The sequence below is a fragment of the Miniopterus natalensis genome, chromosome 4 (assembly GCF_054644295.1).
Source record: "Miniopterus natalensis isolate mMinNat1 chromosome 4, mMinNat1.hap1, whole genome shotgun sequence".
Lineage (NCBI taxonomy): Eukaryota > Metazoa > Chordata > Mammalia > Chiroptera > Miniopteridae > Miniopterus > Miniopterus natalensis.
The window spans coordinates 63,421,554-63,440,341 of record NC_142084.1 but is presented as its reverse complement, the minus strand read 5'-3'; the positions used below and the strand labels follow the sequence as shown (position 1 = coordinate 63,440,341).

The 18,788-nt window shown below is 40.2% G+C and overlaps 1 protein-coding gene across 1 annotated transcript; it reads right to left on the bottom strand.

Moving 5' to 3' along the window:
- Positions 1-4,599: 4,599 nt before the first annotated feature.
- ZNF554 (zinc finger protein 554) lies at positions 4,600-18,675 on the bottom strand. Its single transcript, XM_087816629.1, is given in 6 exon segments — positions 4,600-6,715; positions 6,717-6,991; positions 7,548-7,682; positions 7,684-7,736; positions 14,755-14,881; positions 18,631-18,675. Coding segments are annotated over 6 exon segments (1,515 nt in total). The 5' UTR covers positions 18,664-18,675; the 3' UTR covers positions 4,600-5,823.
- Positions 18,676-18,788: the final 113 nt, after the last annotated feature.

The window sequence follows — 18,788 nt, the reverse complement described above, 5'->3', positions numbered from 1 at the left end:
GACACCCCTGGCTGGCCACTGCTCAGGATGTTGGCTCCGGGCAGAACCCTCTCTGGGCGTCGGGCATCTGTCCACAGCTCCGCAGCTCCACAGCCGCGTCCAAGTCCTCCCCCTGGACGGGCAAGTTCTGACTCAGTTTCTTCTCAGAGCGCCCTCGGTCCGGAGCCTGGACAGAACTAGAGGGTCTCGTGATCTGGGCTCTGCCCAGGGCGAAGCACCGTTGATCTGTGCCCTTTGTTTAAAAACAAAGACACTCTACGGTGCCGTCTCCGGGTGCACTGCAGGGTTCCCTTAGGTTTTTACTTGTGACCTTTGACACCAGGAAGACCTGCCCTTTGCCCTCACAATGGGGCTTAAGGTCAGCAACCCGAGGCCCAGGTTCCTTTGCCCCCAAAGTAGAAAGTGGGACCTTGCAGCCTCAACTTGCACACAGGGCTCCTGTCAGCACAGCCATAGGTGAGATGTTAGAATTCTCAGTGTGCATTTATGCTGCAAGGAAATTTCTGTCAGATCAGGTTTTCAGTGTATTCCAAGAGAATTTCGAAAATGAAACTGCTCTGATACTGCACAACAGTACCAAATGTCACTAAACTCTATGCTTAAAAATGGTTAAGACGGTAAACTATATTATGTGTATTTTACCACAATTTTTTAAGTTTTACTTTCTTAAAAGGCTATGATATCCCTAAGGAATTTGAATTCCTGTTTTAATTGCTATAAAACAACAGCAAAAAAGCTTATATAAATTTGGGATAGACCTGAAAACTATTAATACACTTAATAGATGGAGGTATGCTCCTGCTAGAAAACATTCTCTCCTTTGAGATTAAGTGGTTATCCAAACTCTGATATCACTTGTCATTTTATTTACAGAATTTAAAAAATTCCTCTTTTATGGTTTCCAGAAAGGTTTTATATGATTTTATAAAAATTAGTGCTCAGAGGATTAACACATAGCCCAAGTACCCAAGGGTCTCAGATTCAATTCCTAGTCAAGGATATGTACCTGGCTTGCAGGTTCGATCCCGGGCTGTCAGGGAGCATGCGGGAGGCAACCAATCAATATGTCTCTCACATCCGATGCTTCTCGCTCTCTCCTTGCCCCTCCCTCTCCTTCCACTCCTCTAAAAAATCAATGGGAAAAATATCCTCAGGTAAGGATTAACAACAACAACAACAAAAAAGCTTTAAGTTGCCCTGGCTGGGTAGCTCAGTTGGATGGAGCGCTGGCCTAATAAAACAAGGATGAAGGTTCCATACCAGGTCAGGGCACATACAAGAAGCAACCAATGAATGCATAAATAAGTGGAACAACAAATCGATGACTCTCTCTCTCTCTCTCTGTCTCTCTCTCTGTCTCTCTCTCTCTCTCTCTCTCTCTCTCAAAACAATAAATACAAAGTTAAAAAATTTTTTTAAAGCTTTGAGTTAAAAATAAACTACTCATTGTATTTATAAACTATTAAAAATAAAATATGATTATATGCATTTTTGTTTAATATGCATTACTAATTATTGCCAAGTTTCAACAAATCAGCATGGAATTTAGAGGTCGGCCTTCAGATTCGCCCTGGCATGGACCTCTAGCATTCATGTCTGCTTGCCATAATGTTAGGGGCAGAAATAGAATAGTGGGGACTAGCTATAGTTATAAGAAATATTAATCATGCTCTGTTGACTGTGATTGTTCTGATTAGAGAAAGCACATTCTGACCTGGCTGAGAGTTGTTTGCCCCGGGACATGAGAGTTAACATTGGAATGCAGTCCATTCTCCTGCTTGGAGAACTGCCTATAATCATGGAAAGATTAACAACGTTGTTGCCGAAACAATGGAGTCCTGGAGGTGCCGGCCTTTTGTAACCCCCAGCCCGCACTGCGTGTACCCTGTAACTATTATACCTTGCCTACTGCCCCATGCCTGTAATTCCTACTTTCCCATGTAATCTTTGTCCTTCTACCCAATATAAGCAGCTGGCTTATTGGGGGGTGGAGGAGAGGGATAGAGCAGATTTTTGTGGATGACCTGCTGCTCTTCCATATTGCCGGCATTATTCGAACAAATGCTCATGTATGATTCAACACTGTCTGTGCTTAATTGGCTCAAGTAGTGACAGGCAGCCCAGACCCACTCACTGTCTGGTTTCAATAATATGTTCAGAGATTTATTCTAGGAGCACCACTCTTAAAAAACATGTCAATTCATTTATTAAGGTGAAAAATGAGGCTGGTTTCTGAATTCTTTTTTTTTTTTTTAATGTCTTTATTGATTTAAGAGAGAGGAGGGGAAAGGGAGAGAGATAGAAACATCAATGATGAGAGAGTCACTGATCAGCTGCTTCCTTCATGCCCCCCACTGGAGACCGAGCCTGCAACCCGAGCATGTGCCCTGACCAGGAATCAAACCACAATCACCTGGATCTTAGGTCGATGCTCAACCGCTGAGCCACACCAGTCAGTCTGGTCTCTGAATTCTTGACAAAACATTCATTGCCACAAGAGAAGAGAGTAACAATTATGGCAATATGAGGGGAAAGGAGTGTGATTAAAGGTATTTGAACCATGCTAGAATGTTATTCCTGCACAGAGAAAACAAAGCCAGTTTCAAACATGCAAGGAAGGAGAGGGCAAGGACAGAACAAATCCCCTCTCCCTCCTCCAGCTTTCCACCCTCCCTCCAAGTCTCCCATTAGCAGAGCTTAATGGGAAGTCACTGGCAATATAGAAACGTGTCTTGCAGCATTTCCACCACATATCACAAAGCAAAGTATGAAAGGGTAAGTGTGACCAGCAGGATAACAGTCCTCTAAAGGTCTGCACATCCTAGTCACCAGAAACTATGACTATGTCACCTCCCATTGCAAAAGGGACTTTGCAGATGGGATTGGGTTAAGAACCCTAAGATGGAGATGACCCTGGATTCCTTGGGTGACCCAGATATCATCACATGCAGCCTTATAAGAGGGAGGCAGGAAAGTCAGAGTTAGGGATGTGGTGCCTCTAGAAGCTGGAAAAGGCCAGAAATGATTCTCCCTAGAGCCTTCAGAAAGAATGTAGCCCTACTCACACCTTGATTTTAGTCTCTAACCTCCAGAACTGTTATACATATAAATAAATTGGTTGTTTTAAGTCATTAAATATGTGGTAATCTGTTACAGTGATAACAAGAAACATACAGTGGGTTTGAATCAGAGAAACTGTAACCTAGTAAGTGGCACAAATATTTCCTATTCCCAATCTCATCTTTCATGAGACAACTGTGAACATTCCATATGCTCTTTCAACATGGCTCTGCTCCTACTACAACGCATCTTGGAATGATCTGACATTTTTCAGAGAACAACACCTTTGTGTCTTTGTGTCTGAAATACAGCACTTTTTGTATTTTTTTTCTCTTTAAAAAAAATAGCACTTTTTGGATAGATGATATTCTGAAATTTTATCCCAAACCATAAGTATCCATTTGAAAAATATTAGGAGAGTTGATTTTTGCATTCCTCACAAAGGCATATATTAAAGATAACTGCAACACAGTGAGAAGGAAGACACTTTAAAATATTTTATGAGAATTTTCAATCATATAAATATGCAGGGGATAACATTTTGAATACTCATGTATCTACTGTTAAACTGTTTGAAATCCACCAGTTCACTATACTCTGTCAGATTTCTTGAAGGAATAAAAACATTATAGATGGAATTAAAATGCCCTATCACCTCCAGGATCCTATTCCTCTCTATCACCTCCCAGGGAAACCATATTCACAAACATGATGTTTATTACTGCCATGCCATACACATGGATCCATAAAATATATATAACATTACTGTCCCTATATTCAGATTTTATAAATATGTTATTACCCTATATAAGCTCTGTAATTTGACTTCTTATCCTTCAAAAACTGCTTAATGTTAAATCACAATATATAAGTTTAATGTAATGTTTAATGTAATAAAATGAAATTCCAAAAGAAATTAAAGCAGACAATACATTTTCCAAATTATCAGAAAATAAATACATGCCTCCAATACAAATAATACAGTAAAAAATAAAGAGAAAAAGAAACTTCAAAAGTAAGAAAAATGACATAAAATATGTTCACAGAATTAAAGCTAAAAACATTTATCCCACCAAAAGAAAAGGATCCTAAAACAAAATCCATCTGTATGTTAAAGAGAGAGATATAGGGGATTTAAAAAGTTGAAATTCAAAGGAAGTGAAAAATATTATAAGAAATAAAGATTAATTTTTAAAAAATAAGCTTTTATTGATTTCAGAGCAAGGAAGGGAGAGAGAGATAGAAACATCAATGATGAGAGAATCATTGATTGGCTGCCTCCTTACACCCCCTACTGGGGATCAAGCATGTGCCCTGACTGGGAACTGAAGGACATTTAAACATCCAGAAGTTTAAAAAAATGTATCCTCTCAAAATACTTTTTAGTCAGAGAAATCAAAACAAAACAAAATATTTTAAAAATAATCATAAAACCACATGTGAAAACAGCTAAACTTAAGCTCTCCTCTGGTTAAATTCCTCATCTTAATTGCTCTAGTTGTGGACTTTGGGCAAGTTACTTTATTTCTGTTTCCCCTTCTGTATCATTGGGATAGGAAGAGCTACTATCTCACAGGTTGTTGAGAAGATTAAGTGAAGAAACACATACAAGTGCTGGAGTGGTACCAGGAATACAGTAATCACCAATAAATGTGAATAATGGTGATGATGATGATGTGCATCAGTACTCTTAGTCTCTACCCTGGCAAGTACACCTCACAGTTGGGACTTCTCCCAGGCCACCAAAGGTCATCCCACCTTTCCATGTCCCAAGTCCTTCTGCACCATATCCCCATCATCTTGGTATTCACAATCCTCCCTAACTGATCAATGAAACTGAATATCCCTTAGTGTAATTTGATTTTTAATTATTGTCAAAATGATTCCAGCAATAGCAAATGAAATAGCAAAAGGCAAAAAAAATCACACATAATCACATAACTCTGACCAGTAAACTCTGTTCATTTCTGCACATTTCTGTCCAGCCTTTGCCCACGTATTATATATATTTCAACTTTTCCAGATAGAACTACATATACTATTTTGCACCCTCTTTTTCACATTGCACCCCAAACACTTTCTGTCTTAACACACACTCTGCATTACCATAGTAGTGCATGGGGCAAGTCAGGACCTTGCTAAATGACCAACAGCATTGGGATAATCAAGTAAAATAGTGAAAGATTATTGAAACAAAAATATTGACAGCTGAGCCCTGGCTGGGTGGCTTAGTTGGTTGGAGCATTGTCTCATGCAACGAAAGGTTGTGGGTTCAAATCAGGGCACATACCTAGGTTGTGGGTTTGATCCCCACTCAGGGCGCATACAAATAGGGAGGCAATAAATCAATGTTTCTCTCTCACATTGGTGTTTCTCTCTCTCCCCTCTCACTAAAAAAATCAATAAAAAATCATGTCCTTGGGTGGGGATTAAAAAAAATTTAAAAATGACAACTGAAAGAAAAGTTGAAACAGAATACCTTTTGATTTAACAACTCAATGAATATGATCATTCTTACCAAAATCCCATTCCATGTTAGTATTCCCATTTATTGATCTTTTCCAAGAAGGTGGAACTCATTGGGCATAGCTCAGTGGCAATTTCCCTCATTAAAAGACCCCTCTAAGATCTAGATCTCAGGGCTTTCATTTAAGAATGTGGCATAAGCCTACTTCTTTTCAAGTAGGACATCAGAAGGACAATGTCTAGCCATATTTATTTGATAGAGTGCTAAAAAGTATTTTACAAGTCAGCAAGCAAGCTCTAAAATGAAATAAAGTGGCTGCTCTTATAGAAAGCTTTCCCACAATCAATGATTTTATAGGTTTTTTGACTAGTGTGAGTTTTCTGGTGTGTAATAAGGGAAGAACTCTGGCTGAATGCCTTTCCACACTTGTTACAGCTATACGGTTTCTCTCCAGTGTGAGTTCTCTTGTGCCTAACCAGGGAGGATCTCTGGCTAAAGGCTCTTCCACACTGATTACATTCATAGGGGTTCTCACCAGTGTGAGTTCGCTGGTGCTGATTAAGTGATGAGCGATCGCTGAAGGCCTTCCCACATTCATTACATTCATAGGACTTCTCACCAGTATGTGTTCGCTTGTGCAAGATCAGGTAAGAACTCTGGCAGAAGGATTTTCCACAGTCTTTGCATTTATATGGCCTTTCCCCTGTGTGAATCCTCTGATGTTGCGTAAGAGATGAAATCCTGTTGAAGGCTTTTGCACACTCACTGCATGCATAGGGCTTCTCTCCAGTATGAGTTCTCAAAAGTCGAGTGAGGGTTGAGCTGTGTGCAAAGGTTCTCTCACATTCCTGACATTTGTATGGTCTCTCTCCTGTGTGAATTCTCTGATGTTCACTCAGGGAATGCCTCTGGTTAAACACTTTCCCACAATGGAAGCATTCATAGGGTTTCTTCACAGTATTAATTTTATGTATTGTAAGAGTCATATTATGATTAAATGATTTTCCACTTTCTGCATATGTGGACGTTTGAGCTCTTTTGTGTTTCATAAGGGGACAATTTTGGCTGAGGTCTTTCTCACATTCATTACATTCACAGGGTCTCTCAACTGTACATCTCACCTGATGATGGTTTAAGAATGGATTAGCTACCAAACACTCAATATCTAGGTCAGTCAGGGAAGTGTTTTCCTTGTGATTAAACAAGGTCTGTGCTCAAATTACAGTTTTCCCCAAATTCATACCAGGCAGTAGCCTTCTTTAGAGCAAATGCCTTTAACTGGATGTATGCCACTTGCTTCAAAAGCCTCTGGGGGTCTTCATGGTTCTCCTCAAGTTGACCACATCCCCAGTCTTCTCTGGGGAGCTTTATAATATTCATACCACAATGCGGTTCTTCCCCTAAAACCACCTTCTTGTAAATTGACTCTTGGCTTTTCAGTTCAGTCTCCCAATCTGAAATTAACTGAGGAGAAAATAAAAGAATAAAACTTCTAACTTAAGAATGGTGGAACAGAAGGACTTCCAACATATACAAGGCACATGTGGATTCATGTTCAAGAATCAGCTGTCAATATGGGGGAAGGATAAGAAAACAAGATGGATCAGTAAGCTGGTGTGCTGAGGACAGGATGCAGTGTAAAAAGTTTGAAAAATAGTGGAAAATGGAGAAAATGTAAATGTAGAAGGAATTGCTCTACAAAAAAAGGGGAAATAAGAATGATGGAGAGAAAGAATTATCAAGAAATGAGAAAGGAAAGAGATGTAACTAGAAGCACAGGTAGAATGGCTTCACGAAGGGAACTGGATGTTCTTTTGTCTGTACCCAAGAAGGGGAGAAGGTAGTATGTGAAAGTAGAACTTTGCTGGAGAATGAACTGAAGGTATCTGAGAAAGTGCCACCAAGGGCCTAGGCCTTCTCCTTATACAATTAGGGCCTCTGTGGAGAGATCTCTGACCTATAGTCCTCAACACACTGCCTCTATCCCAATGGCTCATGTCTGCCTGGTTCTCACCTAAACAGGAGGCTTGGGAAATTCTTTCCCCCCTCCCCATCAACTGGCTTCTCCTTGCTCCAAGTGGAAAGACACCTGTAGCTGAAAGAATGAACACTCTGTCCATAGGAAAAGACTGGTGTCTTGAGAGGTTTGTGCTGGGGGAAAATGTACCATCCTCAATGGCTGTATCAGTACCTTAGTTCTTCAAGGCTTCTGAAAAGACAAGAGCATGCTGGAGAAGTACCACGCTCAACCAGCTAAAAATTTTATCTTCAAATTAAAAAATTGTGGATCTTAATTTTCCCCAAAGACATATAAGTGGCCAACAAGCCCATGAAAAGACGCTCATCATCATTAGTCACTAGGGAAATGCAAATCAAAACCACAATAAAACACCAAAAATACAATCTAATTAAAAAATGGGAAGAGGACCTGAGTAGACATATAAAGAGGATATACAGATGGCCAATAGACATATAAAAAGATGCTCAACATCACTAATCATCAGGGAAATGCAAATCAAAACCACAATGAGATATCAACTCACACCTGTCAGAATGGCTCTTATCAACAAATAACGAGTGTTAGGGAGTATATGGAGAAAAGGGAACCTTCATGCACTGTTGGTGGGGTTGCACTGGTGCAGCCACTATGGAAAACAGTACAGAGGTTCCTCTGAAAATTAAAAATAGAACTACCATATGACCCAGCAATTCCACTTCTGGGTAGTTATCTGAAGAAATCCAAAACGCTAACACTAATTCAAAAAGACACATGCACCCCTATGTTCATTGCAGCATTATTTACAACAACCAAGGTATGGAAGCAACCTAAGTGTCCATCAATAGACAATTGGATAAATATGAGGTACATATATACAATGAAAGAGTACATAGCCATAAATAAATAAAAAGACTGAAATCGTTCCATTTGCAACAACATAGATGGACTGTGGGGAGCCGCTGTGGCCCCAGGCACAGAGGAGCTGCCTGGGTGAGCTGCAGATGTGCTCCCCTGCTTCCGGGGAGATGTGGATGAGCTGCTGTGGCCCCAGGCACAGAGGAGCTGCCTGGGTAAGCTGCCGATGTGCTCTCCTGCTCCCTGACCCAGACCTTGAGGCACCAAGGCAATACTAATTTAGCTTGCAGCCTTAAGTTCCAAAAAAGCTTATCAGGATATTGGTCCCGGCCTGAAGGGTTAAAGGACAGTCAAGCCACATACCAAGCCAAGGACTCAATCCTCCCTGCAAGTTCCCATTAGAAGCTGAAACAAAGATAGGTACCGACGTCAGAGCTCCTGCAAGAGGCAGGGTGTTTACTCTGAGATAGCATTCAACGGCCTTGAAGGAACTACTCAAGGGGTAGGAATGTGGAGCAGGGTGCTATTCAGCAAAATTAACAGTGTCTGTATAAATTGAGCTGGGAAAATAAACTCGGGGCTGGCAGCTGGCAACAGGAATGAGCTGCAGCCCTCCCGATCCCATCTTTTTTGTGTCTGTCTTTTCTCCATCCTCACCCCTTCCTCAGGACCGTTCGACTCTGCCGGCGGGCTCCGGCAATGGACCTTTAGGGTATTATGCTAAATGAAATAAGTCAGACAGAGAAAGACAAATCTGATTAGATTTCATGTATCTGTGGAATCTGAAGAACAAAATAAACAAACAAAACAGAAACAAACTCCTAGATACAGAGAATGAACTGATGATTGCCAGATGGGAGAGGGGTTGAAGGACTGGGTGAAAAAGATGAAGGCATTAAGAAGTAAAAACTGGCAGTTAAAAAATAGTCATGGGGATATAAAAGTACAGCCTAGAGAATATAGTCAATAATAACTATGTATGGTGTTAGGTGGGTACTAAAATTAACAGGGGATCACTTTATAAGTTATATAAATGTCTAAGCACTATACATCTGAAATTAATACAATATTGAATGTCAACTGTAGTTTAAATATTTAAATTTTTTTAAACCCACAGTCAGATACCACTTCATACCTATTAGGATGGCTATAATTTTTTAAAGAAAAGTAAAACAGAAAATAAGTATTGGAGAGGATGTGGAGAAATTGGAACCCACATACATTGCTAGTAGGAATGTGAAATGGGGCAGCTGTTGTGGAAAAACATCTTGGGTTTCCTCAAAAAGCTAAACATAGCCCTGGCTGGTGCGGTTCAGTTGGTTGGAGCATCATTCCACACACCAAAAGATGGTGGGTTCAATTCCTGATCAGGGCATATACCCAGGTTGTGGTTTTGATCCCATTGGGGTGTGTGCGGGAGGCAACCAATCAGTATTTCTTTCTCACATCGATGTTTCTCTCTCTCCCTTCCTTCCTCTCTCTAAAATAAATTAAAATTCTGCTACTTTACTGAATTCATTTATCAGTTCTAGAAGTTTTAATGGGATATTTAGGGTTTTCTACATACGGTATCATTTCATCTGCAAATAATGACAGTTTTACTCCTTTCTTCCCAATTTGGATGCCTTTTATTTTTTTCTTCTTGTCTGATTGCTGTGCCTAGGACTTCCAGTACTATGTTGAATAAGAGTGGTGAAAGCAGACATCCTTGTCTTGTTCCTGATCTTAAGGGGAACACTTGTAGTTTTTTCCCATTGAATATGATGTTGGCTTTGGGTTTGTCATATATGGCCTTTATTACATTGAGGTATGTTCCCTCTATTCCCACTTTGCTGAGAGTTTTTAACATAAATGGGTGCTGGATTTTATCAAATGCTTTTTCTGCATCTGTTGATATGATCATGTGGTTTTTATCCTTCATTTTGTTTATGTGATGTGTCACATTTATTGTTTTGCAGATATTATACCAACCTTGCATCCAAAAATAAATCCCACTTTGCCACAGTGTATGACCTTTTTAACGTATTGCTGGATTTGATTTGCTAATATTTTGTTGAGGATTTTAGCATCTATGTTCACCAGAGATATTGGCCTATAATTTTCTTTCTTTGTCATGTCTTTTCCTGGTTTTGGAATTAGGGTAACACTGGCCTTGTAAAATGAGCTTGGGAGTCTTCCCTACTCTTGAAATTTTTGGAATAGTTTGAGAATAGGTGTTAATTCTTCTTTGAATGTTTGGTAAAATTCACCTGTAAAGCCATCTGGTCCAGGGTTTTTATTTGTTGGGAGTTTTTTCATTACTGCATCAATTTCACTAGTTGTGATCCATCTATTCAGATTCTCTGATTCTTCCTGATTTAATTTTGGAGATTGTATGTTTCTAGGAAATTATCCATTTTGTTCAGATTGTCCAATTTGTTGGCATATAGTTGTTCATATTTTCTTACAATCCTTAGTATTTCATTGGTGTCAGTTGTTGCTTCTCTTTCATTTCTGATTTTATTTATTTGGGGTCTCTCTCTTTTTTTCTTAATGAGTCTGGTTAAAGGTTTGTCAATCTTGTTGATCTTTTTAAAGAACAAGCTCTTGGTTTCATTGATCTTTTGTATTGTTGGTTTTTTTAGACTCTATTTTGTTTATTTCTTCTCTGATCTTTATTATTTCCTTCCTTCTGCTCACTGTAGGCTTGCTTTGTTGTTGTTGTTTTTCAAGTTCCTTTAAGTGTAAAGTTAGATTGAGTTTTTTCTTGTTTCTTGAGATAGGCTTGTAGTGCTATGAATTTCCCTCTTTAGGACTGCTTTCCCTGTGCCCCACAGATTTGGGTTGTTCTGTTCTCATTTTCATTTGTTTCAAGGTATCTTTTGATTTCTTCCTTGATCTCATTGTTAACCCATTCATTGTTTAGTAACATGCTATTTAGTCTCCATGTCTTTGTGTGTTTTTCAGTTTTCTTTTTGTGATTGATTTCAAGTTTCATAGTATTATGGTCAGAGAAAATGCTTGATATAATTTCAATCTTCTTAAATTTATTGAGACTTGTTTTGTGTTCTAACATGTGGTCTATACTAGAAAACGTTCCATGGGCACTTGAAAAGAATGTATATTCTGCTGAATTGGGGTGAAATGCTCTGAAGATGTCAATTAAATCCATTTGATCTAGTGTGTCATTTAAGGCCGCCATCTCCTTATTGATTTTCTGTCTGGAAGATCTATCCATTGAAGTCAATAGGGTGTTAAAATCCCCCACTATAACTGTATTACTGTCAATCTCTCCCTTTATGTCCATCAAGATTTGCTTTACATATGTAGGGGCTCCTATGTTGGCTACATAAATGTTTACAAGGGTTATGTCCTCCTGTTGGATTGCTCCCTTTATCATTATGTAGTGTCCTTCTCTGTCTCTTACTATAGCCTTTGTTTTAAAGTCTATTTTGTCAGATATAATTATTGCTATCACAGCTTTTTTTCTTTCCATTTGCATGAAATATATTTTTCCATCCTTTTCCTTTTAGTCTGTGTGCATCTTTTGTTCTGAGGTGGGTCTCTTGAAGACAGAATATACATGGGTCTTGTTCTCGTATCCATTCAGCTACCTTATGTCCTTTGATTGGAGTATTTAAGCCAATTACATTTAAAGTCATTATTAGCAGGATACAAAATAAATATCCCGAAATCAGTTGCATTTTTATATACCAATAGTGAACTATCAGAAAGGGAAACTAAAAATAAAAATCCCATTCACAATTGCTTCAAAAAGAATAAAATATCTAGGAATAAATTTAACCAAGGATGTAAAAGATGTAAAAGATACTCAGAAAATTATAAGACACTGAAGAAGGAAACTGAAGAAGATGCAAATAAGTGGAAGCATATACCATGTTCATGGATAGGGAGAATTTACATCATTAAAATATCCATCCTATCCAAAGCAAACTACAGGTTCAATGCAAATCTTATCAAGATACCAATGGCATATTTCACAGTACTAGAACAAATATTCCAAAAATTTTTGTGGAACCACAAAAGACTCTGAAAAGCAATAGCAATCTTGAGAAAGAAGTACAAAGTTGGAGGAATCACACTACCTGATATCAAACTATACTACAAGTTCATAGTAATCAAAACAGCATGGTACTGGCATAAAACAGACATATAGATCAATGGGACAGAATAGTGAGTCCAGAAATAAACCCACACATTTATGGTCAGTTAATATTTGACTAAGGAGGCAAAAACATACACTGTGTTAAAGACAGTCTATTCAATAAATGGTGATGGGAAAATTGGACAGATATGTTAAAAAAAATGAAACTAGACCACCTTCTTACACCACACACAGAATAAACTCAAAATGGATTAAAAGTTTATATGTTAGACTCAAAACCATAAAAATCCTAGAAGAAAACATAGGCAGTAAAGTCTCAGACATTTCTCATAGCAATATTTTTTCTGATATATCTCCTTGGGCAAGGGAAACAAAAGAAAAAGAAACAAATGGGACTATATTGAACTAAAAACTTTTTGCACAGCAAAAGAAATCATCAACAAAATGAAAAGACAACTCACTGGATGAGAGAACATATTCACCAATACATCTGGTAAGGGGTTAATATCCAAAACTTATAAAGAACTCATACAACTCAACACCAAAAAAGACAAACAATCCAATTAAAAAATGGGCAAAAGACCTGAATAGACACTTCTCCCAAGAGGACGTACAAATGACCAATAGACATATGAAAAGATGCTCAGCATCACGAATCATCACAGAAATGCAAATTAAAACCACAATGAGATATCACCTCACGACTATCAGAATGGCTATCATCAATAAATCAACAAACAACAAGTGTTGGTAAGGGTGTGGAGAAAAGGGAATCCACAGTGGCTGCACCAGTCTGCATTCCCCCATTGGTGGGAATGCAGACTGGTGCAGCCACTGTGGAAAGCAGTATGGAGGTACCTAAAAAAATTAAAAATGGAACTGCCCTATGACCCAGCAATTCCACTTCTGAGAATTTATCCAAAGAAACCCAAAACATTAAATCAAAAGAATATATGAATCCCTATGTTCACTGCAGCATTATTTACAATAGCCACGATATGGAAGCAGCCCAAGTGTCCATTGGTAGATGAGTGGATAAAACAGCTATGGTACATTTACACAATGAAATACTACTTGGCTGTATAAAGGAAGAAAATTTTACACTTTGCAACTGCATAAGTGAAATAAGCCAGTCAGAGAAAGACAAGTACCATGTGATTTCACTCATATGTGGAATCTAATGAACAAACTGAACTAACAAGCAAAATAGAGACAGACCCATAGATGGAGAGCAGGCTGACAGTTGGGGGGGTGAGGGGGGTAGTGTTGGGGTGGTGGTGAAGGGATTGAGCAAAAAAGAAAAAAAAAGCAAGAAAGAAAAATAATAAATACAATCAGTTGTTTTTAAAAAAGTTAAACATAAAGTTATCATATGCCCCAGCAATTCTACTTATGGGTATGGACACAAAAGAATTGAAAGCAGGAACTCAAAGAAGTATTTGCACCTCCAGACTCACAATAGTCAAAAGATAGAAGCAACCCAAGTGTCCATCAACAGATGAACAGATAAACAAAATGTGGTTCATTCATACAAGGGAATATTATTCTGCCTTAAAAAGGAAGGAAATCCTGATACCTGCTACAGGTGGATGAACCTTGAGGACATTATGCTCAGTGAAATAAGCCAGACACAAAAGGGCAAATACTGTGTGATTCCACTCATAGGAGGTCCCTAGAGGAGTCAGATCCGTAGAGGCAGGAAGTAGATGGTGGGTGTCAGGTACTGGGGGAGGGGGAAAGGGAGTTAGTGTTTAATGGGTATGGGGTATCTGTTTGAGGTGATGGAAACAGTGCTGATGGTTATACAACATTGTGAATGTAATTATTGCAACTAAATTGTACTCTTAAAAACGATTAAAAAGGCACATTTTTACATATATTTTACATATAGGTTACATATATTTTACCACAAAAATGGTTTTTTAACTTATGGCTCTTCACTTGAGCAGAAAAAGTACAAATACCTTGACTCTGTACTCAAGAGGAATCAGAGACATTATCAACGCCTAAGCTAAGCTATGAATTTCAACAGCAACTCTGGCTGTAATGTACAACGGGTCCTCGTAACATTGATGAGATGCTGTAGGAACTTAACTCTGGTTTATATCAATTAGCCTATGTAAAACTGGTTTTGTCATTTTGCCACAGTTCCAAGGACATATTGATGACAGTAAATGAGGACTTACAGTACTGAAGAAGTCAGGTTATTGTGTTGGTAGATGCTAAATAAGTGTGACCTGCTGAGCAAGGAAATAACGCTGTCCTTACCCAGTGAGGCCAGGTTCCTGCAGGTCTCCAGCATCACCTCTCTGTAGAGCTTCCTCTGAGCACCATCCAGCAACTCCCATTCCTCCTGGGAGAAGTCCATGGCCACATCTTGGAAGGTCACTGGTTCCTAAAAGATCACATCAGATCTGCTCAAGAAGCAACAGCCTCACCCATGTTTACAGGAGGGGGGCTGAGGATGGTGGCACCAGGGAGTCAGATGCAGCAGGGTGCAAAGTCCAGAAGTCAGACTCTGTCTACTAGCATCTTGTGGGTGGTGGTCTTTGCCTTACAATCACAGGGACGTACAGACCTTGGGCCCACTGTTAACACAGCAAGGATGACCAACACACAGGTCTGAGGGAAACATTTGCCCATTTCTTATAGAACTGGTGATTCTAAATCTGTAAGTATGCCATTTCCCCATGAGAATCTTACCCGGCTTATTCTAAAAATCTGTAGGTCTGTGACTATGCCACACCATGGGTAGGGGACAATTAGGTATATTACTGGCCTTCCCAGGAAATGGCCTCCTCATCTGCCCAATGGGCAGAACCATTTCACCCTCACAAGGCTGTAGTGAGGGCTAATTAGTTCATGCTGGTGAGGCATCTGTTATTGATAAAGTCAGAGAACCTAGAAACCATACCTAGCAATCCTGTGCGACCAAATGGACCCTTATTCCAAACTTGAGCTTGGCAGAGACAGGTTCTCTCTGCTGCCGCGCTTGGAGTTGCACGTTACAAGACACAGAGGGAGCAAGAAGTGGGATTTTTGCTACCCCGCCACTGACTCACTGAAATATGGTGGGAGCATTGTTCGGGAAAAGGAGGGGTAAAGAGGGAGAGTATGGCCAATATTTGGGGCCTGGCTGGCTTTTGTGGTATCGGTGATATGAATCGACAGCTGGGCGCTGTCTCCAAAGGTAAAAATTACCTACGGAATTTGAAAATGAGAGATCCACCTCCAGGAAGGTGGGTATGTTAGATCCCCTGGTTGTTCTGGCCATTCTGGGCTGAAGTGGGAGGATTTAAAAAAAAAAAAAAAGCACAGTTCTGGTGATGTCTTTGGTTTTTTTCTCTCCTCCAGGTGGGAGGAGAAAGGGCTCAAACACTCCCAAAGGTGAACTTTGAAGTAGACCCAAAATATTCAACATTTCTCTTGCTCATTCACCGGCAGGAGGAAAAAGAGTTAAATTAGATCCCAGGTGGCAACACATTTTATATAAATTAGAAAAAAAGCAGCCCGTTCTCAGGCCAGCTGCAGCTGCAACCTCCCCCACTGGCCTCATTCCAGCTGGCCTCATTTCTTCCCAGGCGCTTTAGTGTTAACCCTAAAGTCACTCACTGCAAGGGTTTGAGTCAATTTGCAAGTAAATAAAAAGGAAAAAAGTTATAATGGTTTGTGGCTATTGGATACGATGTATAATAAAATTACTATGAAATATTATAGTTTTATATTTATTACATATGTTTATATTATAATATAGATTATAATGATATAAATATGTATTATTTCCTAATAGATCATACCATTCGGGGAGATAGAAAAAAAAAAGTGTTAGCGGGACACAACTTCTTTGTTGTTTGCTGCCCAGTGGGCAGGTTAAAATGTAAACTCTTTAAATATTAAAACAAAGTGACTATCATTCATGATTTTTACTAGGATTCATACCTATCGGAGTCTCAGACAATATGAAAAGACAGTCTCTGGATTTGGCATTTTAAAGACACAGATCTGAGCTGCAAATAAGCTCCTATGAATTCAGATGTGTGATAACTGGAGGCAGATTTCCTGTGCCAGCTTGAGTGGGTCCATGTGGGCCCTGAGACAGACAAGAAGGGCCTGCTGTCTGGCTTTGCAAGCCTCTCTGCTTTGCTGCTGCTGAAAGACACGCGTGGGCTCTGTTGGGAATCCTGAAGTCACAGAGCCTGACCACCTGTACCAGCTCCAAGCTAGAACCTGACAGTGTCCCATGGACTGCTTCAGCCTCAGGGCCAAGCTGACCTGACAGCGGGTACGGGCACGATGACCAGGACTTTGACTCAGGGACAGTGCAGATCTAGGACAACACTCCAGGAGTCCCTATGAGAACGTCCTGGATGCTAGCTGGATCATCTGGGTCACTCACAAACTTTCGCAGAGAAGGGCTTGCTCACCAAGGGGACCACCTGAAACTCTGCTTTTAATCAGCTCTGTATTTCTCTTTTTCTTTAAATTTTTTATTGAATTTATTGGGGTGACATGGTTAATAAAATTATATACATTTCAGGAGTACAATTCTATAATACATCATCTGTATATTGTATTGTGTATTTACTACCGCACGGCCAGTCTCCTTCCATCACCATTTATCCCCCCTTTCCCTTCTTCTACCACCCCACCCGTCTTTCCCTCTGATAATCACCATATTGTTGTTTGTGTCTATGAGTTTCTTTTGCTTAATTACTTCACCTTTTCACCCAGACCCCCAACCCCCTCCCCTCTGACAGCTCTGTATTTCTGCTGAGGAGACCAATTGAGTTCCTGAACTTGTTCCTGAACTTGTGGCGGCCACTCAAAGCTGCAGGGGAGGGGAGGGGAGGGGAAGGGAGGGGACCCTGTCCACCCACTCCTGAGAGATCTGTCCCAACTGCCTGAGAGCTGCTATTCCCCCTTACCCTTCCAATAGACATGCCTTAGTAAGGCAGTTTCACTATTAAACGCAGCTGTCCCCAGCCCTTAAAAGTCTTATTCAGCCTTTAAAAGGAAGGACATTCTGAGACCCTGGTCTGGTATCCTCATATGCCAAGGTCATGGGCTCAGTCCTCAGTCAGGGCACAAATAAGAATCAACTAATGATGTATGAATGGGAGGAACAGCCCTGGCCAGTTTGGCTCAGTGGATAGAGCCTCAGCCCGTACACTGAAGGTCCTGGGTTCGATTTCCAGTTAAGGGCACATGCCTGGGTTGCCGGTTCAATCCCCGGCCCCAGGTGGGACTCCTGCGGGAGGCAACCAATCGATGTGTCTCTCTCACATTGATGTTTCTCTCTCTCTCCTCCTCCCTCCCTCCCTCCCTTCCACTCTCTCTAAAAATCAATGGAAAAAAATATCCTCAGGTGAGGATTAACCAAAAAACATATATATAGAACAGCAAATCAATGTTTTTCTCTCTCTTTCTCTTGCTCTCTCCCCCTTCCTCTCTCTCTCAAGTCAATAAAAAATAAAAATAAAAAGGACATTCTGATACCTGCTGGTATGATGTAGATGAACCTTGAGGATACCATGCTGAGTGAAATAAGCCAAACACAAAAGGACAAATACTGTGTGACTGCATTCATGGGAGGTCCCTAGAGAAGTTGGATCCATAGAGACAAAAAGTAGATGGTGGGAGCCAGGGCCTAGGGGTAGGGAGGGGGAGCCAGCATTAAATTCGGACAGAGTTTCAGTTTGGAAAGATGAGAAAGTTTAGGAGATGGCTGGTGGTGATGGCTGCAGAACAGTGTGAATGTGCTGGAAGCCACTGAATTGTACACTTAACAATGTTATATGTATTTCACCACAATTAAACATTTTTTTAAGTAAAGATGATGGTGCTTTCCTGGGCAGCCTTCCCTGCTCTTTGGGGAAAGGTGCCAGATCTTCAGGTTTTAGAGATGCTCCCAGCCCTAGGGACGAAGCACAGGTCTCTTGTAGGGAAAGGTGTTGCTGGATATAGTTCATGTCATTCCTTGTGCTGACAAGCATGAGAACCTGGGCCCAGACACTCATGGGAATTCTCTCTCCTTTTCTACATAGCAAGGGGGCTCCCTTCTCTAACAAGGACCTTATTTCTGGTATATATGTTCCCTCTGGACACACTGGATGCTTTTTAGGATAAGAGGAAGTTTACACTCACCTGGGGCCAGGGGAGCAGGCACCCAGCAGCCATCTTCTCCTCTTGGCAAAAGTGCAGGTTTATGGGCAAAACTGCAGGAGGGGAAAGATACGGTGAAAACCACAAATAGGCCTGTCCCCAAACCCCAGAACCTGTGCTGACCCTCTGTGCAGTCAAAA